Source organism: Pelodiscus sinensis, chromosome 1, assembly GCF_049634645.1.
Source record: "Pelodiscus sinensis isolate JC-2024 chromosome 1, ASM4963464v1, whole genome shotgun sequence".
NCBI classification, from domain to species: domain Eukaryota; kingdom Metazoa; phylum Chordata; order Testudines; family Trionychidae; genus Pelodiscus; species Pelodiscus sinensis.
The window spans coordinates 107,581,058-107,608,651 of NC_134711.1; the positions used below are offsets into that span (position 1 = coordinate 107,581,058).

Here is a 27,594-nt window from a genome sequence, read left to right on the forward strand (position 1 = left end):
TACACCTGGCTTTGACGGTGCCTACCCCCCACTTGGACTTCATAGTCTACCTCTCCAATCTTTTTAATGACCCGGTACGGCCCTTGCCACTTGGCCAACAGCTTGGACTCCCCTGCTGGCAGCAGCACCAAGACCGGGTCACCCGGACTGAGGGTCCTCGGCCGTGTCCCCCTATCGTAGTGGCGGGCTTGGGTTTCTTGAGCTTTCTCCAGGTTTTCCCGTGCCCACCTCCCTATGGTCCTCATACGGTCCCGTAGCTTAATTACGTATTGGACGGCCCCCAGTGCGGAGGACGTCTGTTCCTCCCACCCTTCCCGCACTAAGTCTAGTATACCCCGCGGCCGCCGGCCGTACAATAGTTCAAACGGCGAGAACCCCACCGATGACTGTGGTACCTCCCGTACCGCGAAGAGCAGGGGCGGTAGCAGCTTGTCCCAATCGTGTGGATCATCCTCCACCAATCGCCGTAGCATCGCCTTCAAAGTTTGATTAAATCGCTCGACGAGGCCGTCCGTCTGGGGGTGGTAGGCTGCGGTGCGGATCTTCTTCACCTGCAGCCAGTTGCATAGCTCCTTCATTAGCCGCGACACCAGATTCGTGCCCTGGTCGGTCAAAATCTCCTTTGGGAGTCCAACACGGGCGAACATCTTTACGAGCTCGTCGGCTATCGCGGCTGCAGTGGTCTTGCGTAGGGGCACGGCCTCCGGATAACGCGTCGCGTAGTCAACTACAACCAAAATGTACTGATGCCCCCTCCGGGTGCGCTCCAGGGGTCCTATCAGGTCCATGCCTATTCGCTCAAAGGGTTCCGATACCAGCGGCATGGGCACTAGGGCGACTCGGGGTACCCGGGCCCCAGAGGTCCGTTGGCATTGCGGGCACGACCGGCAGAAATCCTTAATGTTCTGGTACACCCCTGGCCAATAAAACCTCTGGAGCACCCGTTGCTGCGTTTTCTCAGTCCCCAGGTGCCCTGCCCAATGATTGTTATGGGCCATCTCCATCACCCGCCACCGATACGCCTTCGGCACGACCAATTGGGTTGCCCCATCTCCTAGCCCCGGGACCCGATACAGCCGATCCCCCTGGATCTTGAAATATGGGCCTTGCCCGGGCCTCTGCTCGGCCTCTTCGCCCTCCCCCGGGGTGCTCAGTGCGTTCTCCCATGCGTGCTGTAGCGTCGGGTCTTCCCGCTGTAGGACTAGAAAGTCGCCCTTATCGACCTCTAGGGCTGCCAATGACTCTCCCCTCCCCGGTTCCTGCGGGGGCAGTGGCCCCGCGTCCTCCTCCTGGGTGGCCCATGCCTCGTGCGTGCCTCCCTGGTCGCGGGGGTCCCATTCCCCCAGGAGCCGCCGCAGTCCGGGCCAGTCTCTGCCCAGTAACACGGGGCAGGGTAGCCGGGGTGTTATTGCTACTCGCAGATCCCCGCCCTGTTGCCCGTCGTGTATCTTCACCCAGGTCGTGGGGTACGACCTAGTGTCCCCATGCACGCATTTAATCCACACCGGGGTTCGGGTGCGCACCCCTTTCCCTAGCGCGTCTCGCCGCACTAGCGTCTGCCCGCACCCCGAGTCCAGTACGGCCTCCACTGCCTCCCCATTTAGGCGTACCTGCCCTGTTATACGGGCCCGGCTTACCTCCGATCGCGGCCCTCTCTGGGGTTTGGGCTGTCCGAACGTGCAGTCCATCATGGGGCATTCCCGGCGGAAGTGGCCCTCCTGGCCGCACTGGAAGCACGTCGGTTTTACTTGGGGGCCCGATGCTTCTTCCGTGCCCCTTTCGGCCCCGGTCCGTGCTTCCACTCTCTCGCGGTGCTCGGCCCCGCGCCACACTGGGGCTAATCGCCGTTCCGGCCCTCGGGTTGGGGGGCTTCTGGCCCTGGGCCCTGTGTTGCCCCGCCCTTCCTTCCCTCTGGGGCTGGGGTCTCCCCGACCCACCGGGTTGGTCACGGACCCTATCTTGCCGTGTCCTACTGGTGCCTCGGCCGCCATGAAGTGCTCCATGAGCGTCACGGCTTCTTCCATAGTCCCGGGCAGGTGTCGGCGTACCCATTGCTGGCCCTCCGCGGGGAGCACCTGCAAGTACTGCTCAAGTACCACCAGGTCCGCCACCTGGGCTGCTGTCTTATTAGATGGCTCCAGCCACCGCAGCCCGGCTTCCCGGATCCGTTGGGCGACCGCTCGGGGGCGCTCCCCCGCTCCGTACTTTGCTGCTCGAAACCGCTGCCTGTACGTCTCTGGGGAAATGCCCATCTGGTCGAGGATCGCCTCCTTAACCTTGTAATAGCACAACGCGTCGCGGTCCGATAAGCTTCGGTAGGCGAGCTGCGCCGGGCCGGATAGGTAGGGGGCGAGTATCGTAGCCCAGTGCTCCTGGGGCCAACGGGCCGCTATGGCCACCCGCTCGAACGTCACTAGGAACGCTTCGGTATCGTCCTCCTCCCCCAATTTGGCGAGCCTGATGGGTAATCGTACTGGGCCCGTCATGTCCTCCTCCCCCTCGTCGGTGGGTCCCGCCGGCCTTGTCCCATCCCTCAGCTCCCGAACTAGCTGTTTCTGCTGCTCCCTAAATTCGGCTGTCAGTTGCCGCAATGCCTCTGTCTGTTGACTCTGTAATTGACGCTGGCTATCCACCAGCCACTCCACGACTTTGTCCCCATCCATGGTGCCTCAACCTATTTGGGGTGGCAATGGAAATGGAAGAGGGGGAAGGGACCAAGACCGAAAGAAAAACGAGGCCCCTCTCCTCCTGTGCCCTCCGCTACAGGGCCGCCATTGCCCACGTTCTCCACCACGTGTCACGGGGCCGCCTGTCCGGGCCGCCGCCCCTCCTGTTGCCCCTAGGCCGCGCTCAGTTTAACACTTGACTCTGGGTCACCGGGCGGAGTGGGGGGTCCGGGCCCGCCCTCTCTCCGGACCCCAACCCAGGGCCCTGACACTGAGAGGTGCCCTCTCAGTGGTAGCAGGGGGGGTCGGTACCCCAAAACGCCCCTGCTCTCGGGTTACACAGCCCGCCCTGGGTCTTGCTCCACTCCGCCGACCCTCACTGCTCCGGGTACCCGCCTGTCCCTGCGGGCTCCCCGCTGCCTCGGCTGCCTCCTTGCCTGGCTCCCGTGGCTTGTTCCTCCCTCGCTCGGGCCCCTCCTCCGGCTGGCTTGGCTGCCGCAGGTCTCACCCCCGCTGCCGTTGGCTCCTGCTCCGCCGCCGCTGGCTCCTGCTCCGCTGCCGCTGGCTCCTGCCCCGCTGCCGCTGGCTCCTGCTCAGTCGGGTCCGCTGGCCCCGCCGGTTCCGCCCCCCCTCCCCTGGCCTCCCCGGCTCCTTTTATCCCCCCTCCCCTTGCCGTCCCTGGCGTTGCCCTCCCGACGTCATCACCGGCGCGCCCCGGCGCCGCGTGATGACGTGTCCCTCCGCCCCCGCTCGGGCCTGCCGCGCTGATTGCCGGCTCCGCGGCGGCCCCATCTGCCTCGCTCGAGTGGCGGGGTTGCTCCACCCCGTCACAGTGGCACAGAGCCCAGGGTCAGCAGGGGATTCTGATCTATCAATGCTAGGTCAAGGATACAGTTAGCAAGTTCAGAACACTTGATGGTTTTGTGGCATCTGAAGCAAACAACTGTTGAATTAATGTTTGCATGCATTCAGGGTGTGAACATGAGATGGTCTTTCAATATTTGCCTGTTTAAGAGTAAGGGGCTTCCAGTGGCCACCATCCTGTCTCCTTTGTATTGCTGCACCAACATTCAGCCCTGAGACTAGCAGCTGGCATTTGGCTGACACACACAACTTTATCTTTCAGCTGTTCCCACATAAAGAGCAACGCTGAACACAACCATCCCAGCCACATCCGGACCAAGTGACAGAGCTGCTGACAAGGGTGTTCTAATACTCAGAAAGAACAAAACAGAGGTCTTTGCCATTATACTTGGTTTTATATATCATAAGGCGTACTACTTGGCCTTGCTGCTTTATGAATAAGATAGACTTAGATATGTTTGAAAGCCCTTACTTTGGCAAAGTAGTTGCATTCCTTTGAGGAATGCTGGAGTCCAATGTCAGTCTAATCCTTTCAGGTATTCTATGTCTTGCAACTATAATCTGGATTATTCTGGTACTTTGGGGATTGTTCAGACTAATTGCTATAGTAATCCACAACAATGAGATACTGTACTGTAGTCTACATTGTTCCACATCAACGAATCAGTGCCCATGGGCTGACATGGTTTTGTTGGCATTTCATTCACTCCTGCATTTACTATATATTTTTAAGGAATATCAGACATCTTGAGACAAGTTGGTTGACACATACTAGGACAAAAGAATATGTCAAAGTCTCTGGATTTTTCTTTGGCAACATGCCTAGTGAGGTTTCAGCTCAGCATATTTAGTCTGAATGCAATAGGATAACTTGTTTCAATCTTAAAGGATATTCCATGCAAGAGTGAAAGTTCTTTTCTATGGTGCCTGTATTGCATGATGATGTGAAATCATTTTCTTTCTACTGTCATGCCATCCAGCAGCCAGTATTACTTGTTTCATTAGTTCATCCTTCTATCTCAGCTGCCTCTAACCTTCTTCTGTTTGTTGGAATATTCAGTGCACCTGCATACACATGCCATTATTAGTCTTGGCCTAGGTTTTAGTGCCAGTGTCAGCAATCAGGGTGTATTTTCTTGGGGAATACATGATTTGGCCATTGTCCCTCTACAAATGAAGACACGGTCTGTAACTAGGATGCTGACCCAATGAGTGGTTTCTTCTAGACTGATCCAAGCAGTCAGTAGTAAGATTCAATCATAATATATGCTGATGAAGTAGATTTTACACAAATACAATTATACACGTACATCATATATACATATATTTTCCCATTTGTGCATACTGTTCTTCTGGGGCATGAAAGTCTTTGATAGTGACAAGCCTTTCACTAGACCAATTCCCTTCTTAAACTGGTCTACTTTATAGAGTTTTGCTAGGATCGGGGGAGGAAAACCACAGCATTCCTTTTCTTTCATTAGGAACATTAATCATCTGTATTGCAGTGATGTAGAGGCTGCATCCCACACTGGGTCTCCATCATTCTTAGATATTGTACACACATTTAATAAAAAGCAGGTCCCTGCTCCAAATAACTCACAACACATCTATGGTCTGCATATTCTGCCATATTTCTTATACAGGAATTGTCCCTTTTTCTGCCAGATTAGGTGGAAGTTCTCATGTCCTCTACCACAGTGACATTAGCTGGATCTGCTCTAAAACAAAGGCCAAAACAACTCCTGGTGGAATGCAAATCATGCATTTTCCTAAGTAAGGTGCACATCTTTTTCTCTGTCACCTCCAGTGGTGCTGGAGCTGCTGGTGAGCCCCCGGCTTGAAGCAGTAACAAACACCAAATACATCATCAGCACTCCCACTATAAAAAGACACTTGGTCATCTCTAACAAGGAAATACTATGATGTCATTGATGATGGCTACAACTCCAATGAATCCTTCTAATCTCTCATGACCCTAACACTATTTTAATCTCATGCTCAGCTTGTGCTAAACAGCTATCAAGCTGGCCCAGTCTGCAGGTCGTCATTTTAATGATTATCAGGGGAGGCAACAGCCTCCGTGAGCCCCTGGGTAAGGTGTGGGGGGGCTGGCTCTGTGCTTCCAGAAGTGGTGGGGCTTCTGGCAGAAGGGGTGGGGCCAGAGTAGCTAGTCCTCCGTGCCCCTCCCCCCCCCCCACACACACACGCGCGCGCTCTAAGCCACATAGAGCATGGGGCTCCAGTGACAATTTAAAGGGCCCAAGGCTCCAGCTGTCGCTGCTGCTACAGTAGCAGCATTGGTGCCCAGGAGCAGCGAGACCCTTTGAATCATTGGCCCCCAAGGCAACAGCCCTCTTTTCCCCCCACGCTGTCGGCAGGCCTAATGATTACCCCTATATTTACCATGTGACCTACCACCTGATTCAGGTGATCAGAGCATGCAGTGTGTGGTGAGAAGTGGGGTAGAATAAAAGGAAAAGTTTTCTGTGGGAGTATCAGCCTTCATATTCCCATTTGCATCTAGGGATTGCACCAGTTTTATAAGTTCAAGGTCCAAATATTATTCTAGGCCCATAAACTGGTGTTGCCCAAGTGCCCACGACAGATGAGTCAGGCTTCATTGTGTATCTGCTTTGCAGTTTGCATGTAAGGAGAAATGCAAAGTGCTCCACTTAGGAAGGAACAATCAGTTCCATACATACAAGATGGGAAGCGACTGTCTAGGAAGGAGCATGGCGGAAAGGGATCTAGGGGTCATAGTGGACCACAAGTTGAATATGAGTCAACAGTGTGATGCTGTTGCAAAAAAAGCAAATATGATTCTAGGTTGTATCAACAGGTGTGTTGTAAGCAAAACTCGTGAAGTCATTCTGCCGCTCTACTCTGCACTAGTTAGGTCTCAGCTGGAGTACTGTGTCCAGTTCTGGGCGCCACATTTCAAGAAAGATGTGGAGAAATTGGAAAGGGTACAGAGAAGAGCGACAAGAATGATTAAAGGTCTAGAGAACATGACCTATGAAGCCAGGCTTCATGAACTGGGCTTGTTTAGTTTGGAAAAAAGAAGATTAAGGGGGGGACATGATAGCGGTTTTCAAATATCTAAAAGGGTGTCACAAGGAGGAAGGAGAAAATTTGTTCCTCTTGGTTTCTGAGGACAGGACAAGGAGTAATGGGCTTATAGTGCAGCAGGGGAGGTTTAGATTGGACATTAGGAATAAATTCCTAACTGTCAGGGTGGTCAAATATTGGAATAAATTGCCAAGGGAGGTGGTGGAATCTCCCTCTCTGGAGATATTTAAGAACAGGTTAGATAGACATCTGTCAAGGATGGTGTAGACGGAGCTTGGTCCTGCCTTGAGGGCGGGGGGCTGGACTCGATGACCTCTCGAGGTCCCTTCCAGTCCTATTATTCTATGATTCTATGGGCTTTGTCTTTTAAGCTTTTCATTTAATGCTTGCGAGTGTCTGCTGTGTAACTGGAAGTTGCAATTTGGAGAACATTTTCTACTATTTAAGAATGCCAAGCTTGTATCCAGCAACGTGAACATCTGGGTCGAATAAGGTATTAATCGATGCTTGGCTCAGGCACAGTCCTTTTATTTCTTGAGCATTGTTAACACTAACCATGTTGCTGGAAACCTTGCTGGGATCAGAAACCTTCTTCTGTCATACGCTGGTCAATCACATACATGGCTGTGTTGAGCCAGAGCCATGTGCCTCTACAAAGTGATTCCATCTGTGACAATCTTCTCCGAGAAGATGTGTACTCGTGTGTCTTAGAATCACAGAACACTAGAACTGGAAGAAACCTTGAGAGGTCATCGAGTCCAGCCCCCTGCCCTCATGGCAGGACCAAGCACTGTCTAGATCATCCCTGACAGGTGTCTGCCTAACCCAAGGGTGGGTAATAATTTTTGAGAGGAGGCCACCTCAGAAATTTTTGAGGTGGCCCCAGGCCACCCCAGAAGGAGTGGGGCCAGGACACTTCCATGCTTCCCCACCCACCAGATTCTGATTGGTCTGGGGGTGGGGGAGCCTGTGACCTCTTTGCATCCCTCCCTCCCCCCCCCCCCCCCCGAAAGAACCACCAGCTGTTCTGAACAGCTGGCGGTTCCCTGTAGGTGCCCGCACCCCTGGCAGTGGGAGGAAATTTTGTGTACTCCCCCCCATCCTCAGGTCAGTCAAGGCCTGGAGGAGGAGGAGCATGGAAAGTCTCTTGCTCCGTGCCCCCATTCTGCAAGGGAGCGCAGCACTTAGAATCACCCACCAGCTGAGCAGCAGCTGGTGGTTGACTCTAAGCACCGCACCCCTTACAGGGAAGGAGGAGACTTCGCACACAGCCCCCGCCCCCAGGTCAATCAGCGCTTGAGGGCGGGAGGAGCACGCAAAGTCCCCTCCCACCCTGCAAGGAGGATGCGCCACTTATTAGCGCTGCACACCCCTTGCAAGGCGGGGGCAGGACAGGCGGAGATTTTGCAAGCTTCTCCCGCCCCCAGGCCCTGATGAGGGTGGGGAGGGGAGCGCCCAAATTTCTCGCTCCCTGCCCTCTGGCTTGCAGCACTTACAGTCAACCACCAGGTGAGAGACTCCATCCTGATCCTTGATAAATTGTTCCGATGACTGATTACCCTCATTATACTGTAAATATTGATCCCTTAAATTCCAGGCTGACTTTAATCTAGCTTCAATTTCCAGCCATTGCATCATGTTATACTCTTCTCTGCTAAACTGAGGGGCCCATTATCAATTATCTGTTCCCCATATAGGTATGTATCTAGAGAAACTAATTCAGGTAACCCTTAACCTTCTCTTTGGTAAGCTAAATAGATTGAGTTCTTGGAGTCCATCACACTAAGGCATGTTTTCTAACACCCGAATTATTCTTGTGGCTCTTCTCTGTATCCTCTCCAATTTAATAGCCTCTTTACTGAATTGTGGTCACCAGAACAGGACACAGTATTATAGCAATGGTCACACCCGTGTCAAATGCAGAGGCAAAAGAATCTTTTTGAAATCAAGCTTCCTTTGTTTATGCACGGCAGGATCACATTAGCCTTTTTGGCCACAGCACTGCAATGGTAGCTCACGTTCAGATGCATATCCACCACAACCCTAAATTCTCTCCCAGAGTCCCAGGATCGCATTTCCAGCCTGGAAATCTGGCCTACAGTCTGTGTTCCATTGTATACATCTACATGTAGATATATTCAAATCACACTGTTTGCCTAGTTTACCACGTGATCCAGATCACTTTGCATTAGTGACCCATCCTCTTCATTTTCCCTGCCCCCAAGCTGTGTGTTATCTGCAAACATTATCCGTCACGATTTTAAATTTCCTTCCAGTTCGTTGATATATCTGTTAAATAGCATATGAATCAGGATGGATTCCTGCAGGACTTCACTAGACACACACCCACTCAACTGTGATTCCCCATTTAACGTTTGCATTTTGAGACTCATCAGATAGCCACCTTTCAATCCACTGAATGTGTGCTATGTTAATTTTATAAAAACAAGGTGGGCGAGGTAATATATTTTATTGGACCAACCACTGTTGTTGAGAGAGGCAAGTTTTAAAGCTGTGCAGAGGAGGACTCTGTATGACTTGAAAACCTGACTCACCCACAGAAGACGCTCCAATAAAAGATATTACCTCGCTCACCTTGTCTTTCTAATATCTTGGGATCGACATGACTACAATTACACTGCACATTAATTTTATGAAGCTTCAGGGGGGAGCCGAATTAGTCTGTATAGGATAAACTTTAAAAACAACAACAAATGGTCTGGTAGCACTTTATAGACTAACAAAACATGTAGATGGTATCATGAGCTTTCGTGGGCACAGCCTGCTTCTTCAGAAGATTGGAGGTTTTTTAAATGTAGTATCATACTAGAGGTTCGTTAAATCAAAATGTCATACAAACAGTCAAACACCTTGGGCTTTCTTATCATGTCCAGGTTAGCAAATAACTCTCAAATAATTCTGTCAGGAAGTAGGTGAGCAAGTAGGTGACATCTTAATTGAAAGGAATAGGCTGGAGCTGTGTTATCCCAGGAATAAATTCACTGGCAGTCTCCCCAGTTCCATAACTCATGCAAGGGAAGAGTTTTTTGGGGGAAGATCAAGGGCAGGAGATGGAAAATTTCTTTGGCCCTGAGACAGAGAGGACCCTTTGGCCCTGCAGGGGTTTCTGAGCTACCATGTGAAGGATTTGGAGGCTACTCTGAACCGCAGCAGCTAGCTGGAGAGGAATGGTTTTCCCTAATCGGTCTGCCTGTCTAAGTGGTGCCTGGCACATCTCGTACATATACATGCCCCCACATAAGAAAGCCCCTGTAAGGTTATGGGACAACCTCTACCCCATGCCTTGTGGCTTCTCCTGAAGACCCTGATGAAGAACAGAGACAGTGTAGGCTCCTTGAGGACCTGGCCTGAAGGAGTGGGAATGTGTGAAGAGCACTGGGCCACCCTTGCAGACATTTTTGATAAGGGGTCCCACGATTTTCTAGGGTGATGAGGTAGCTTGGGATGGTAAAGGGAGTCCTCTTGGGAAGAGGGGTCCAGAGAGCAGTGTTTTTCTTGGAGGTTCAAATTTATAGAAACCCACCTGCTCCCATCCCCTGTGAATCCACTTGCAGGGTCCAGTTGATAACCCTCTTTGGGGGCAAAACCATGTGGGGCTTGCCCAGCTTGAGATGGCGCTGCCAGTTCTTCTGGGGTGTGGGAGAGCTGGGTTTCAGCTCAGGAGCTCTAGCACGTCAGATTGCCGTGAAGACAGAGGCCAGACCTGAGCCAGGCACTCACCTTCCCTGTGGACTTGACGCCTTTCCAAATGCAGAAGTAGCAGATGATCCAGGCGAGCAGGAGGCAAAGAGCCAGCTCCCAGCGCAGGCTCCCCAGGTGCTGTATGCCAGCGGAAATCTTTAACACTCTCCTCCTGGGGAGGCAAACGGACACAGGGTCTTGCTGAGTTCAGCTGTCAGGTCCTCGTGCTCCCCTGGTGATGCCTTGCAGATAAGGCAGAATAAGCCCTAGCCCTGAGCTGTGCACTTCAGGAAAGGACAGAGGATATTCATCAGCTGTTTCCCTCCCAGAAATGAAAGGCTTGTTGGGCAGGGTCCCAGCTTAGAGCGCAGGAGACCTGGTCTCGTCCCCAGCTCTGTCACTGACCTGCTGGCTGAATGACCCTCCCCCTTTGTCTTCTCTATTTAGACTGCAGAGCCTTTCAGAGAGGAATTCTCTATTCCATGAATGTACAGCACCTAGCATAAAATGGCCACTGAACACAGATGCTGCACTACAAATCATAAGATCCTTTACCACTCAGAAGTGTTTTAAACTGGCTGGTGGATGCTATGTGAGGACCAACCCCATTCTCTATAGTCCCTCCATTGGGAGTTACCCATTGGGTAGTAGGGCACAGGGTGGGATCCCACGGTATGAACAGTGTCCCCTTTAGGGCCAAAGCTGCAAGGCAGCACATGCCATGCCCAGGATTGTAGAAGACCACACGGCAAAGCACGTGAATAATGGAAATCACTGAGGATGCCAACTACATAGCAGCGTCCATGCTGCAGCCTCTGACTCTTTCCCAGCTGTGCTGCCCTAGCAGCTGGAGAATGGAAGTTGCACCCCTCCCCCCCAACACTGTCCCCACTCCCAGAGATTAGAAGATGGGCCAAGGTATTACAAGCTATTAGAAAAAGAGCCCCAACGACTAGAGAAAGAGGATGCACGTGTGCCCTTTCCTGCTGCCTCATCCAGCGTCTAATAGATGCACCTCCCATAACACCAAAAATCCAGCAAGGGTGCTGCTGCACTTACACCCTTTCCTGTTCCACTGCCCCATCAGCCAGGAACCAAGGGTACATCTCCACTGGCCCCCTAGATCAATCTAGGGAGGCTAATGAGGGTGACTGAAATTGCAAATGAAGCGTGGGATTTAAATATCCCGCGCTTGATTTGCATGTTCCCAGCCGGTCGCCATTTTTAGAACTTGACTAGCCCGAAATAACTGCCCGCGTCTACACACGGCAGTGAAATGGGATTCCAAAATAAAGCCTTAACTCGAATTAGCTGGTATTCCTCCTGCAATGAGGTTTACCAGCTAATTCAAGTTAGGGCTTTACTTTGGAATCCCGTTTCACTGCTGTGTGTAGATGTGGACAGTTACTTTGGGCTAGTCAATTTCTAAAATGGTGACCGGCCAGGAACATGCAAATCAAGCACGGGATATTTAAATCCCGCACTTCATTTACAATTTCGGTCGCCCTCATTAGCCTCCCTAGATCGATCTAGAGGGCTAGTGTAGACATACCCCAAGAGAATACCTGCTCAACAGCCCTGCACAAAGGTCAGATCTCACAATGTCCAGGAAAAATCCCCCCTCTCTTTCTGATATTTCACTGTCTCACCTATTTTCTTGGCACCAACAAAACGGATGCCTCTTGCATGCGTACGCAGGGTCTGAGTGAACTGTCCCCTGACAGATAGCTGAAAACAGCGGGAGGGGGGAGAGACTTCAGGAGCCAATTGTATTTACATGAACACACCTATTCTGCTCAGATGCCAGCAGATAGAGCACTGTTGCTCAAAGTTATCAACTGTGGCTGGTGTTGGGTTACAGATCACTTTAGCACTGAGTGCAAGGGTAGTGAAATGTGGTTACCAATGCTGCTGTCTTTATTGTATGAATCAATGGGAGCAGAACTGTGCTTAACCGGTCCCAAATGAGGGGGTCAGTTGAAAGGACCTTGTTAAGCCAGGGGCTCAAATGCCAGAGCCCTGTGAAAGTAAGAAGGATGGGACAAGTGTCCCAGCCAGGAGGTGTGGACTCTCCCTAAGGCGGGGGTAGGGAACCTAAGGCCCAGGAGTTGCATGCGTTCCTGGACTTGCCTGGATCTGGCCCCTAAGGTTCAGTGAGGATTTATTGATTTATTTATTGCTTCTTTTTGCTTCTCACTTGTGCGTGGCCCCCGACTGATTTTTCTGTGGGTCAGTGGCCCTAACCCAAAAAAGATGCCTCAGTCCTGTCCTCAAGGTTCCTGGTCTGGTTTAACCTGTTCCTTCCCACTGTTCCATATATAGCTAAACAGGCTCCATTAGGAACCTCTTTCTCATTTTAAATCACTGGTTTTCAAACTCTTGCACTGGTGACTTCAAGTCTCTGAGGGCAACCCTCCCCCTTTATACATTAAAAACACTTTTTTATCTATTGAACACCATTATAAATGCTGGCAGCAAAGCTGGATTCGGGCTGAAGGCGGAGAGGTCATGACTGCGCCCATGTAGTAACCTTGTAACCCCCCCAAGGGTGTCCCAACAGGGGTGAGAACCCCTGTTATAAATGCTCAGTCAGAGCTGAAATCAGTTGTGATGGGGCCATGTTTCTGCCCAACCTGCTAAGAGCTAAAGGCACTAAGACTGATGTGCAGAGAGCACAGCAGAGAGGCAAGTGGTAACAGAAGGTGATTGACAGCTGGCTGGGGAACAAGTAGCGGGTGAGACAACAAGCGTCTGGCAAGTGGAACTACGACCAGCAGAGAGAAGCCATAACTGGTGGAGCGGCCAGCCAGAGCAAGTGCTCAGATGGTGGAGCAAGCCAGGTTCCTTCTTCCCCAGGTGGGAGGTGAACTCACACACAGATACAACTCTGAACCCTGGGTCCTCACTGACCAAGGACAACCACTGTGAGTGGGAGATGGTGAGGGAGCAGAGAAAGGCACAGAAAGGGAACTTTTCATTGCAGAACTCAAGAACTTGAGGCAGAAGGCACTGGCCCACACACACTGGGGTGGGTCTCCTCCTCAGAGGTTTATGATTAAGAATCCTGCTTGTGACATTTTCCCTAATTAATGTCCGGTGACTTCTCTCCTTTCATTAAAAGGTTCTTTTCTGTGCTTACAAGTGGGGAAGGATTGCCACTTGGGGCATCCAAGCTTTCTATGTAATCCCCCTAAGTTACGGGAGGTGGCGGTGGGGGGTCTGTGTTGTATGGTGAAGAAGAAACTCTGGATATCGACCCTGGCCCTGGGTTGCTGCTGGCTCCACCCGGCAGAAGGGTTACACATGCATGCAGTAGCGAATGGCACAAGGGCACTCAGCATGAAAGGCTTCTGGCAGGGTACAAGAGTGTAACAGTAACAGAGCATAGGACTGTAGAAGGAGGGGGCAACAAGTGCAGCTCAAGGGAGCCTCAGAAGGACACAAAATACAATGCAGATTCATATCTTGCAAACGAAGGTCTACCCTGTTCCCCGGACCCTACCCTCCATTTCCCAGTGAGGGAGAGCAGAGCCTGCTTCTCTCCTCCATCAGAGGCTGACCCAGGAGTTGGGACAAAGGAAATTTCCGTTCCCATCTGCTATTGTCCCAATACTAAATAACTGTCCAAAACATTGATTTTAACATCAGTCTCTTAAGCTGCCAGCCCCAGGCAGAACAGGCCAAGAAATGCCAGCCCTGCAGCTCACGCTGTACTCGTGACAACCCAAAAGAAGCCACAAGGGAGAGAAAAGAGGGAGGGATAAACAAGGAGAGCTGCTGAAAGGCAGCATAAAAAAGGAGAGAAGCTGAATATGGCTGGAGTGAATGCTCTTTACTTATTAACACCACATCGATACAGCACCTTTCTTCCCAAAAAGAAACACCACCCCCTGCACAGATGAGAGAGATCAACATCACTACGCTGCCACATATTACTGCTCAAAAGCACACCGCAGCTCTGCACAACCCCCTGGGACAGGCACAGAGGAGAACTGCAGCCATCTCAATGTGCCAAAGGGAGTTTCCTCCGACTGAACTGAAGCCAAGACTCCATGCCTAGCAAGCCCCCTCTCCCACCAGGGCTGTGAAATCTTCAATGATCACAAGCCCTGGTTTTTACATCTTATCCACGTCACCATCCTCCAGCAGCACGGAGCCCAGGCCCAATACGCTGGGCTAAGTCCTGACTCTAAGGGAGGGTCCCACCTGTTGAATCACCAGCACTGAGTCTTACAGCACCAGGGTTTCTTGTAGCTTCTCCCCCAAATTCATGTATTGTTGTAAGAGTCTCAACGAACTGAATGAACGCTCCCTTGACAGCCAGGAGGGAGGAGAGGAGGCTTCCGGAGCTAATTATATTTATATGAACACCCCTACTCCGCTTAGATATCCCACAGATAGAGCACAGTGGCTCAAAGTAATCAACTTTGGCTGGCGTTGGGTTACAAATTGCTTTGGTCCTGAGTGTAGGGTAGTAAAATGTTATTACCAATGTTGGCGCTATCCTCTGAATATAGGGAAGCAGGACTGTGCTTAAAGGCTATGTCTACACTGGCAGCTTCTTGCGCCAGAAATACGCAAATGAGGCTAAAGCGTGGAATATTGCTGAGCCTCATTTGCATACCTAATGAGCCGCCATTTTTGCAGAAGAGGCTCTTGCACTAGAAGGAGCTGTCTACACTGCCCCTTCTTGTGCAAGAAAAACCCTCTTGCGCAATGCCGTTATTCCTGAAAATAATCAGCGTAGTGGCATAGCGCAAGACGGGTTTTCTTGCACAAGAAGGGGCAGTGTAGACAGCTCCTTCTAGTGCAAGAGCCTCTTCTGCAAAAATGGCGGCTCATTCGGTATGCAAATGAGGCTCAGCAATATTCCACGCTTTAGCCTCATTTGCGTATTTCTGGCGCAAGAAGCCGCCAGTGTAGACACAGCCAAACTGTCCCAAATGAGGGGGTTACCCTTGGTTGAAAGGACTTCTTTAAGCCAGGGACTTGAATGCCAGAGCCCTGTGAAAGTTGAAGGGGTAGGGACAGGTGTTCCAATCAGGAGGTGTGGAATTTCCCCCAAGGGTCCTACCTGGACTGGTTTAATTTGCCCCTTGTGCATGCGCGCACACGCGCACGATTCAAAGAGCTAAGCAGGCTTCATTAGGAACCTCTTTGTTATGCTAAATGCTCCAAGATTAAATCAATTGTGGTAGGACTGTGTTTCTGCCCAGCCTGCAGAGAGCTGAAAATTATTAAGAAACTGATGTGCAGAGGTCACAGGAGAGAGGCAGGTGGCAGAAGAAGGTGATTAGTGAATGAGTAGCTGGTTAGATGGAAAGGTGCAGTGAGTGGCCAGCAAGGTGGCTGGTGGTGCGGAGCAATGAGAGCTGTGAGCAGACAGTCAGCAGCAGAAGTAGCAAGCAGGTGGCTGGTGACAGAGGCCAGTGAACAGCCAGCAGGGTGATTTGTGGAGAGGTGTGAGATGACAGCAGGAATGGTGAGCAGGTGGCTAGCAGGACTGGCTGTCAAATGGCCAGCAGGAGTGGCTGGGAGAGGAGAGCACTGGAGTGAGTAAGGTGCCTCTATAACCCCCATCCAACCATAATTGGAGGTGAACTCTCCAGACATACCTCTGAACTCTGGCTCAGACCAAGGATAACAACTACGAGTGGGCTGCTGAGAAAGGTCAGGCACGTGAAAGGGACTTTTGGTTTGCTGGACTTTAGAACCTGAAGGGAAAGGGACACTGCCCAACCTACGTGGGGGTGGGCCTTTTGCTCACGATGTATGTTTATGAACCTTGTTTGTGATGTTTTCCCAGATTAACACAGTTACTTCCTCCTTTTAGTATGCTTCTTTTCTATACTCAGACTCCGTGCCTGCAAGTGGGGTACTGTTGCCTCTCACATGTGCCCAGGGTGGGGGTGTAACTTTTCTTTACTGGGTAGGGGCTCGAGCTGCTTCTGTTGTACCGATGGAAGTGAACCCCTAGATACTGAACCCATCCCAGGTTGCTGCTGGCTCCACCTAGCAGGAGGGTTACACTGAGGAGGCCCAGCCTTGTAAGGTGAGAGTTTTGACTGCTACCCTTTGGATAGCCACAGACTTCAACCCATTCCCAGCTTTACTTCCAACGGTTTCCATGTTATACTAGTCCTAGGTGAAATTACAAAAAACACTCTACGAAGTAACCCTGAGGCCTGTACAGCTTCTCTCTAGAGTGGAAACAAGGGCCAAGTTTATCCCTAGTGTAACTCCACTGATGTCCTACTTTAATTCCACTAGGTCAATGGAGTTTATATCCAGGATGAATTTGACCCAATGTATCAAGAAGAGATTTAGGTTGAAAATCTGTGACCACATGAGGCTATGCTGAGAAGGGGTATGCTCGTACTAAGAGTGACAGTAAGCAGGCTGAAAAGAAAGAGGATGTGGGGGAAACAGTAGGAAGAGAAGTGTAGTTGTTTTGTAGGTAGGTAGGTAGGTGTGGAGAGAGAGAGAGAGAGAGAGAGAGAGAGAGAGAGAGAGAGAGAGAGAGAGAGAGAGAGATGTAAGAAGAGAATGAGCAACAGAGAATGAGCAGGACCAGGGGAAGGAGGAAGAGCAGTAAATATGAGGTCTGTTCAGAGAGAGCCAATTCTAACCTCAATAACCCATTTGCTACACCTCACTGAAGTCAGTGAGAATGCCTTCATGTGGAGGCAGCATTTGGGTCAGACTGCAGGAAAGACAAGGAATTTATAAGTAAGACAGGATACCACAAGATAAGGCAGGATACTTGCCAAGTACACCTGTGTGAATCCAGAGGCATTCCACTGACTTCAGTGAAGTTTCTCTACATTTACAGAACTGTAATCAAGAGCAGCATTTGGCCCATGTTGTTCTCACGGGTGCTGTGCAGTTTGAGGTTTTTGTGAAAACCCCGAAGTCTATGCACTAGGACTTGCCTGGTGGGGATGAGGATCATCGCAGAGGGATTGTAACTCCTAGAGGGGTCAGAGAAATACAAGCCTTTCACTTACTCCCAGAACTCAATGACAGGGGAGGTGGCATTTTCAGTCGTCACGTTTTGAGAGGCGTTTGCCTTCTGGAATTCCACGCAGTTCGCTGCAGGACATGCCCAGGGAGAGAGAACAAAGATACAATTGCAATAGCTGAGCTCTTGGGAAACACTGCAGAACCCCCTTCCATACAGTAGCATAATATTCAAAAGGAGACAAATATTCTAAAAATCCCTGTGGTTGCTCAGAACAAAAGGTCCCTTCAAGGGCTGAGTTGGGGTCCTATTAAAGTAATGCTGAGGAAAAACCAAGGCTTGGCCAATCGTATAAGTTAAATTTCTCTTTTCCCTTCAAAGAGAGTAGAGGCCTCCCAAGTAGGTCTGGGACCCCACTATGGACACAGAGTACAAGAATCAGAGGACTGAATTTCCCTCCCCTCCCCACAGCTGCCAGAAGAGGGGAAACCCCTCCAGGACTGAGATCCTTTGTTGGAACAGCATGAGGAAGCCAGCCTAACACACGAGCTGATCTATTGCACAGATCAGGCAGGAGTCAGTGGGAGCTGCTGGTGGCTGGCATTTTAGGGCATGTTCTAGAAGAGACCCAGCTTATCAAACAAACTTGAACAGAACAGATGCTGCATCAGGTAAAAAGGCAATAAACCGGGCCTCTTCCCCACTCACGCCAGCCTTGGTCCCTCCCCCACAGCAAACTGGGTGTTGCTTTCTCAGGTTAGTTGGTGTTTGTAGATGGCAGATTTTTCCCTGTGAACTGCTGGGGAAGCTGGAGAGGGAGAGGAGAGAGAGGGGAATTGTTACCAGTATTCCACTCGTGGTCACAGCTGCCCCATGGAAGGTCTATGGTGAAGGAACTGAAGAGGTAAAACAAGGCCCAGGCCAGGACGATAATGTAATAGAAATTCAGGAGTATGACGATCACCTGGGAGGCATAACCTATTCCTGCAGAGAGAAGGGCCTCAGTGTTGGTAAACAAGGAGAGGAACATGAGTGGGAATAGCCTCAGGGCCAGAACCTGCCCTAGCACCCTGCCTCTCCCAACCCTCCAAATCCCCTCCGTCTGTAGTGCCTACTGCCCCAGTTCTCTCCCCCTTTGCCCACCTCCTCTTGACTCTTATTTGGGGATTCCCATGCTACAGTGTGAACATTGGCATGGCGACCATCACCATCTCCATCTCCCCCATGCTATCCAGACTACTTTCCACGTTGTCACGGCAGCCAGTGGAAGGAAGCTTCCTTGGGAGACCGACTCCCATATAAAGTGTTTGTGATCTACTGCCACTTAGGAGATGCAACTGTCAGGGTTTCCTCATGATCACTGCCCTTCCCATGTTGCTGAGGGGCAAGAGAACCCTAGCGAGAGTCTGTAGAGACTCATGAGTACAGCAGGGTCAGAATTGTGCTTTGATAGTCACAGGAACCAAACTTTACCAGCAGAGGAAAGAGAAACGCCAAAGCAACAGAATAATGTTTAAAACTCTACTGGATGTCAACAACCTCTAAAAGCAAAGCACTGCATGCCTTGAGGCCCTCTACCGGCCAGTCTCCTATACCTTCAATTCAGACACAGCTGCTGGGATGTTCGTGGTTCAAGTAAACCATGGTCTCTTATAAGCTACTCCACTCAGGACGCACTTTAGGGAATGAGGCAAGAGTGTTTGCAGAGCAAGGAGGAAAAATGGAGGGTGTTGCTTATAGGCATTTCAGAGCAACACCTGCCAGCAGGAATCTCTGTAAGGGGCTCACAGGAGGAGAACGGCTGTGAAGTTCTAGCTGTATAGGACTCCCCACGCTACTGCCATTCCAGCCTCTGGAGTGTTTTTCTGAAATACTGCACCCTGTTAGCAAGGGACGATTCTTCTGGGAAAAGGCTAAACAGGCTCTGCAGGCAGGTAACTCATTACTTCATCTGGAGGCAATGGAGAATGTGTGGTTTACCTGGGGTATGAGTAGAAGGGAAGTAACTTAAATTTCTTACAGATATTGTTATATCATACACACAGTCCTAGGAGAGGGTGGCTAAGAGCAAGAGGCTGGGTGTGTGTAGGAGGAAAGGACAAGTCAGTGTTGGAAAGAAAGGATCAGGACAGAGGGTCGGGGAGGGTGAAGGAATGGCGGAGTCAGGATTCGGGGGTGGGAGGAGAGGCTTGGGGCAGAGAGCTGGGGGCACAAGGATGGGCTCAGGGCAGTGGGCTAGGGTATGGGAGTCAGGGTTGTGGGCATTAGGAGGGGCCGAGAACAAGAGGATGGATGTCTGGGGGGGAGGGGGAGGAGGCTCAGGACAGGTGTCTATGATATTGATGTGTAGGGGGGAATGTGAAGAACAAGGGTGCTGTTTATTGAGGGCAGCAGGGCTGACGCCTCCCCCCGGAGATTCTAGCCAGGACACTGCTTGCTGCTCCCCTTCCAGTCAGGGAGTGAGAGGAAAGCACACAGCATGGGTCATTCACTCCTCTGCCTCCTCTCCGCACCAGCCAGGAGGGAAAGCAATGCAGGGGTGGCTGTGTGCTTTCCTCTCACTCCCTGACAGTGATGGAAGGGGAACAGCAGCCAGCCGTGTCCCGATACAAATCTCAGGGAGTGGGGGGCTTCAGCCCCCCAGCCCTTTCTAAATGGTGCCCTAGAGCTCAGAGCTGTGGAAGTCCTGGACTGGTAGGGGAATGCACCCCCAGCCTGCCTTAAATTTCTGGTGGCTGCAAAAGAACATAGCTTACAGGGAACAATGCCAAGCACCTCAGCCAGTTGCACTAGGAGCACACCATTTTACTGTCACCTCTGGGTATGTGGAGCTATGAGCGGACCAAGCAGTCCTCCGAGAAGGGTTCTGGGAACAGCCATGATCGTGGAGGTTTGAGCTACTCTTTGTGTTTTCATATAATGTATTTGTTGGTTAATAAAGCTTTGTACAGTATGTTGGAATAGATACCTACTCACCTAAAGAAACACAAATTTACACCACCGATCCATCTAGCCAAGGGTCCTAATCAATCAAATCTGTAGCTATCTCCCTGGCTTTCCACAGCACATAGTGTCCTGGACAGAACATCTTGCGGACCTTTCAGGGAACTTGGAACATGAAAGATTTTTGGAAATCTTTAAATATGGAAATGAGGAATGGTCCTCCTGACATTCAGTTCACTATTACTCAAAATATGAGTCAACAATATGAGTCAACAATATAAAACTGTTGCAAAAAAAGCAAACATCATTCTGGGATGTATTAGCAGATGTGTTGTCAATAAGACACGAGAAATAATTCTTCCACTCTACTCTCCTCAACTGGACTATTTGAATCTAGTTCTGGGTGCCACATTTCAGGAAAGATATGGACAAATTGGAGGAAGTCCAGAAAAAAAAACCAAGAATTATGAAAGGTTTAGAAAACATGGCGTATGAGGAGAGATTGAAAAAACTGGGTTTGTTTAGTCTGGAAAAGAGAAGATTGAGAAGGAAACATAACCGTTCTCAATTTCCTAAAAAGTTATTACAAGGAAGAGGGGAAAAAAAATGTTCTCCTTAACCTCTGAGAATAAGGGATTAAATCACAGCAAGGGAGGTTTAGGCTGGACATTAGGAAAAAATTCCTAGTTGTCAGGGTGGTTAAGTATTGGAATAAATTGCTTAGACAAGTTGTGGAATCTCCATCATTGGAGATTTTTAAGAGCAGGTTAGACAGACACTCTCAGGGATGGTCTAGATAATACTTAGTACCTGCCACAGTGCAGAGGACTGGACTAGCTGACTTTGAGGCCCCTTCCACCAGTCCTGTGATTCTAAGATCACACAGAGTTTTGATTTTGCTCAGCCTCACATTATTAGTTTTCAATGTGCTTGAAGTTTTTACATGAGCAGCATGCTACTAGATCTTTAGAAGCTGTCAGGGGAGAAACTGGAGGTTTTGACAGCTTGATAGGAGATAGTTAAGGTTTTGGTACCTAAGTAACCATTGAATGTGGTTTGGGATTGAGGGATAAACACCCCATCGGATGGTTATGCTAAAATTATGTCATATTTGGATGCACGAACAGGTGAGTGAGGGGAGAGTCTAGACTTATGGGCAGGGCTCTCACTTTCCGCTGAAGCATCATCATATATTGATAAGCCTCAGAGGAGCAGCCATATTAGTCTGTATCTGCAAAAACTATGAGGAGTCCTGTGGCACCAGAGTTAATGAGGCCAATTCAATCCCAGCAGCTGATGGGAGGGTGTGAAGCCCTAGAGAGGGACAATTGCCTTTGTGGTGAAATAATCAAAATCTTTATTTAGTCCTAACTGGATTGTGTTAAATTTGCAAATGAATTGCAACTCTGCTGTTTCTCTTCATAGTCTGGTTTTAAAGACTTTTTGTAGAAAGATGGCTACTTTGAACCCCATTTCTGAGTGTCCAGGGAAGTTAAAGGCCCTCTTTTTGTGTCCAGGCCTGTATCAACTAATGTGATATGCCATCACGTGCCAGCAATGCCCCTCTACAATTTATATAGGCCACACCCAACAGTCTCTATGCCAAAGGATAAATGGACACAAACCAGACATCAGGAACAGTAACATACAAAAACCAGTAGGATCTGTTAGCCTTTAAGGCACCTTGTTGGTTTTGCACATATTGATGGTGCGAGAGGCAGCAGGATACCAGCTGAGGTACATCATGAACTGATCTGGGAAGGCAAATACAATTTTTCATGGCAGCCATAGGTAGAGTGGGAGAGGTTTACCTGGGTCTCTATTAGGAGGGATAAATGTCCCAGCTCTAGTTCCTCACCCAGCACTAATTTTCCCTTCATTCTCCCACTCTGACATCTACTCACCTTCAAAGAGAGGGCAGAGCTTCCGCCAGGCAGTGACCCCTCCCTGGCTGGTGTACTGCCCTAGTGCTGTCTCCAGGAAGAACACCGGGATCCCACAGGTGAAGAGGAAGATGAGGTAGGGGATGAAGAAAGCACCTGGCAGGTTTAAGCATTGTACATGGAAAAGAAAACATGTTAGACCATTGAACAGTGTAGGCCAGGGACTGAAAAATTCCCTCAGGACACAGACTGCTCCAAAAAGGGTCCCTGTGAAAGGGGGTACAGATGGCAATAGGGGGTGAGGTACACAGGCCTCGGAGACACAGGTAAAGGAAAAAATCCTCATCAAGCTGTCAAGGAAAGGGTGCTAGCAATAATCCAGTTCAAACACAATTAGTGCTTGCACAGTTTCTACCATAGCGTGAATGAGGCATTAAAACCTGATGGGGTATAACGACAAACCTGCCAGCTGCCACAGGAAATAAAAATCTCTTTGGTGAAGAGGCCAGATCACATTACACAAGTGTGGTTCTTACATCAGCTTTAAGCTCTCCAGGGCAGGGGCAGAGACTTTGCATGTGTTCACACAGGCTTAAGTGGCCTGTGCATGAACTTGTTGCCAGTGCTCCCAATTTTAGTTTGATAGTTAGCGCCTGGAATCATGTAATTACATACGAATCTCAGCTTCACTTTTTATAGAAATGTTTCTAGCTCCTGTGGTAGGGGGAAAAGCTTAAACATGAACCTAAGAGCTCAAAAACCAGAAGGCAACTATAAGACACATGCACACACACACTTTTAGGATATGTCTAGACTGCATCCCTCTGTCAGCAGAGGGATGCAGATTAGGCAGGTCGACATTGCAAATGAGGCAGGAATTTAAATATCCCGTGCCTAATTTGCATAAAAATGGCCAAAGCATTGTGCCGACTCAGCACTTTGTCGGCAAAAAGCGGCCGTCTAGAGGGAGATCTGTCAAGAAAGAAAGCCTTTTTCGACAGATCCCTTACGCCTCCTGCAAGGAGGTTTACAGGATCGAAAGAAAGCCTTTTTTTTTATTGCAAATTATAGTGAATTTCATTCAGCCTTGAATCAGCAAAGCCACGACTTCTGCTCTCCTGGAATGCTACCAATCTGCCCGAGCTAGGGCAGCAGTAGATTGGTCCTTCTATAGCAGTGGTGGGGAACTATGGTCTGGGGGCCAGTTCCGGCCTCCAGCTTGCCTGGATCCAGCTCCTGAAGTTTGAGGTTCCCCCCTAGCATTGGGGAGCCAGCGCTGGTTCTCCAGCCCTATGTCCTGCCTCGTGGCCCTCCCTTGCGGGTCTGGAGCGCCAGTGCTGGCTCCCTGCTTTGAGGCAGGGGGGAGGCCTGATCCTTGTGGGCTGGAGTCAGGCAAGCCAGGGACAGATCCAACCCATGGGCTCTGCCTGGCAGGGGGAGGCAGCAGCAACACACTGCTGCTGCCCTTCCCCCTCCCCCAGGTGGGGAAATGGCAGCGAAGCAAAGTGCTGCCTTGAGGCTTTTCCCCCGCCACTCTGATTGGCCATAAATCGCAGCCCATAGGAGCAGCAGGGAGTGGTGCCTGGGAGCAGTAGGGTAAACAGAGTTAAGAACATACCTGGGGACTTTCCCTCCTCCTGCAGACTACCACTCCCCCTACTTCTGCACCTCCCCTCCTGCCCAGACCCCCCTCACTCCAATCCCCAATCTGCTCCTACAAAGCCCAGACTCTGCACCCCCATACACTCCCTCTCGCCCAGACCCCATAACTCAAACCCACTTCCCACCTGCCCTTTCCCACACACGGAAACCCTCATTTTTGGCCTCACTCCAGAGCCTATAGGAGCCCACAAAGTCTACTGTCCCGGGCCCCTCTACGTGCAAAAGGAATGTGGGGAGTGTCTTTCTGCTTCTCAGTTGGGAGCCATGTCAGTTATGGGGGTTGCTTCTCACTTTTGTGCAGCCCCCAACTGATTTTTCTGTGGGTCAGTGGCCCCCAACCCAAAAAAGGCTCCCTACCCCTGTTCTATAGAGACACTGGGCTAGGTCATAAAGGCTTTTCCTGGCAGCTGCTGCCGCTGCAAACTGCTGCCAAGGCAAATCTGCCTCATTGACAATAGGCACCCATAGTGATGCTTTCACCTCCTCAGCATTTTAGCCAGTCACATGCTGTTGTGTTAGAATGATGCTCTCGTGGTTTTTTGGGGTTTGTTTGGTTGTTTTTTTTAAATTCAGTGATGAGCTAACTCTGGCCTCTCCAGGGTCCTTTGTTATCTTCCCACACAAGCTTTGAAACCCCCCCGTGTGGATGTAATGTTAGTAAAAGTTGCCAACCTGATAGCTCTGGAGGTGAAAGCTCTCCCCTCACTCACAGCACAGGCTCCGCCCTAAAAAGCAAGACCAAGCTCTCCACACTGCTCCCTCACCAGCAAGATTCAGCCCTGAGGCACAGAGGTCACATCCAGGAAGAATAGGGCAGAGTCCTTGACCTCTCCTGAGAATGCCTACAAAACCGTAGGTGCCATGGAGAGGGGGTGTCTTTCTGAGATGATCATCTGTTCAGAAATAAAAATACTGCAACCTCACTTGTTTCACACAAGCTACCAAGTGACCTCCCCTCCTTAGCAAAAATAGTTGTCTTACTTGGGCTTCATCCAGTTTATGCTGAGCTCCAGCCCTCCCTCAGGATCTCTGGCTATCTCTAGTTTGTCCAAGATGGCTTCCGATAAACCCAACAGTGTGCTCATTTCGGAATCCTACCTCAGACTCCCCTTCTACAGCATGGATCATGACATTACTCACAATGAGTTCAAGTCTGCACATGTAGGAATGCCAAGTGGCTCTTTCCAGTAGCGGACAACCCAAAGCAAGGATAGGCTCACCTCTACCTGACTTCCAGTTGATATATTTCAGCTTGAGTCTTTCTGTGAAGTATAGGGGCTGCTGCAATTCAAGCTTCAAAGCCAGTCACTTACAAGGATTCCCGCTTTTGACACCACTGCATTGCACACCTCAGGCATGAGGATGCCATGGTACATCACACACACACACACACACACACACACCTGGGACACCTCTTTTTCCTCTTCCCTTTCCCCAGAGAAAGCCCAGTCCCACACTTAGCGCTTTCCCACACTGATTACCTGTGGTATTATCACACTTGACCTGCCAATCAGCCTTTGTCATTCCTTTCTCTTGTAACTCCATGTGTAACTTTCACCTTAACTCCCTGCAAGGTGTAAGTACAATACAGCAGACCCTTTCCAACATCTGGTAGCATGTTCCATGTACCACAGGCTCACAGGAAAGAGGCACAAGAAATCTGAACATGAAGCCCTTGTGGGCCCCTTCATGGGTTCCCAGTGAAGACAACTAGCAAAAAAGGAGGATGCTTTGTCAGGGGTGGCAGCCCCTTATCCTCCCTTTGACCCACCCAGTGCTAAGCATCACATACACAAAGCTGTGACTTGCCATTTTTTCTTCTTGCTGACGGACAGTCACAACCACGTTAATGAGCTATGATTCAGACTAGTTATGTCCCAGCTTTAAAACAAGAGGACTTCTAATTATAGCAGTGGAGGATGGGATTGCCACCACGCAGACAGTGACAAAAAGTGGTGTAACGTAGCGGAGCAATAATAGCTTTTCACAAGTGCTTAAGGCCTTGCGCCCCATGTGCACTACAGTCCAAGGAATCAGTTACAGCACAGTCAACCTGGTTACAACAGGGTTCCATGTAGCACTTCAGGGCCTTTAACTGTGTCTCAAAACAGGCTCAAGTCTTAGGTCAATTTTCCCAGTTTGAATCTCGTTTTATCCTGCCCTAGGCACAGGCTAGGTCAAGTCCTAAAGCTCTTACAGAGTTTGTAATCTAGTGAAGTCAGTGGGTCTTTGAGGTTTGGCTTTGTAATTCTAACCCCTCACAGTTCCTTTGTGTTATTGCTTTGTTCTCATAAGTAAGATTCCAACCAAGCCTAAGTCCAGAGGTGGTGTGTATGTGGGGCTGACACACAGAGGGTGGGAGATTGACTCCCGCTCCCCCCTCTCCTCCGCCACACAAGCTTCCCCAGTATTTCTCAAGCAGAGAAGACAAGGTCTTTAGAGCGGGTTTAACCCCTTCCAGGCAAGGCACAACCTAAGTCCAGTCAGAGTGGAAAAGGAAGAACATGTGTTCCTTCTTTCATGTTGGACTTGGGGTATTGAATACTGAACTCTAAATATTCAATACATGATTCTTTGTTTACAAAAAGTGGACATGAGCCAACAAGAAAGGTGAAGTAATGAACCGCCCTGTTTCACAGGACTCAAACAGATTTCTCAGCTACTCCCCATTTTACATCACTCTTCCCCAAAAAAGGCTGTTTGATAACCTCCTCCTCACTTTACAAAAAAACCCATGGCATTATGAATTTTTTTTTTTAAACTTCAGAGGAAGGCAGCTAGAGAGAGTTGCAATCAGAGCTGTGCAAAACTGAATATCCAGTTCAAGGGTGGGTTTGACATTTTTTAAAACAAAAGATTAATTTCAGGTTGAAGCAAAATATCAAAAAGTTTATTGAACCAAAATGCCCCAAAAATTTCATTTTGATTTTGAGGTTTTTTTTAAAAAGGTTTTAATTGTTTCTAATATAATTGAGGGAAACTATGAAACAAAATGTAACACTTTGCTTTGGAAATGCTGAAACAAACCACTTTGATATTTTTAGAGGGTTTTTTCCCGATCTGTGACTGAAACAATTCATGAATTCACAAATTGTTTTGGTCCAACTGAATCCGCAGTGTCTGTTGAAAAAATAGTGTGTGAATAATTTCACACTGATGCCATCCCCAGATGACCGATTCGGATATAGAATTTAACTCCCCCACATGCTTGGGTCTGTAGTTCTGGGTCCGGTTCACTTCTAGTTATGACAACATTTTGGAAGCTCATCTCCCTCTACCCTGAACTATCTGACCCAGTGGTCCCCAACATGGCGCCCGCAGGGGCATTTGTGCCTGCCAAGTGCTCGGGGCTAGCCTCGCCCTGGGCGCATGCTCAGGGCCGGAGCCAGCCCTGGGCGCGCAGCGAATTGGGGGGCGCCAGGCACCAGCCCCTGGCAAATTGGGGGGCACCGGCCCCGGGCACACAGATATTGGGGGGTGCCGGCTTTGGGCACACGGCTCTGGAGAACACTGGCCCCAGGCTTACTGCGAATGGGCGGCCACCTCACTCGTGGCCACACAGCACATAGGGTTGCTGGCCCCAGGCACTTGGCTCATGGGGATGTGTCATATGTACGGCCCCGCCCCCAGGTGCACGAGTGTCCCTGCCCTCTGACACCCAGCAGGCGAATGGCCACGCCCCCTGGCACCCGGCAGCTTCAAATGGTTGGGGACCACTGATCAGACCAAACTGTGTTCTGATAAAACAGCTTCACAAGGTCTGTACCCAAAGCCATCACTTTCCTCTTGGGTCTCTAGCACTTGATAACCATTACCAAATCCTGGTTCACTAATATACATCAGC

At 50.0% G+C, this 27,594-nt stretch overlaps 1 protein-coding gene across 4 annotated transcripts in view; it reads right to left on the reverse strand.

Moving 5' to 3' along the window:
* SLC6A13 (solute carrier family 6 member 13) overlaps positions 1-27,594 on the reverse strand; it is a 69,635-nt gene that overhangs the window by 36,028 nt on the left and 6,013 nt on the right. For all 4 annotated transcript variants that reach the window (XM_075940907.1, XM_006135436.4, XM_006135437.4 and 1 more), the window contains exons 3-6: positions 22,110-22,244; positions 18,106-18,246; positions 17,309-17,393; positions 10,341-10,473 (exon numbers count right to left, since the gene is read on the reverse strand). In XM_075940907.1, coding sequence (XP_075797022.1) covers positions 10,341-10,473; positions 17,309-17,393; positions 18,106-18,246; positions 22,110-22,244 — 494 coding nt within the window. The remainder of the gene's footprint in view (positions 1-10,340; positions 10,474-17,308; positions 17,394-18,105; positions 18,247-22,109; positions 22,245-27,594) is intronic.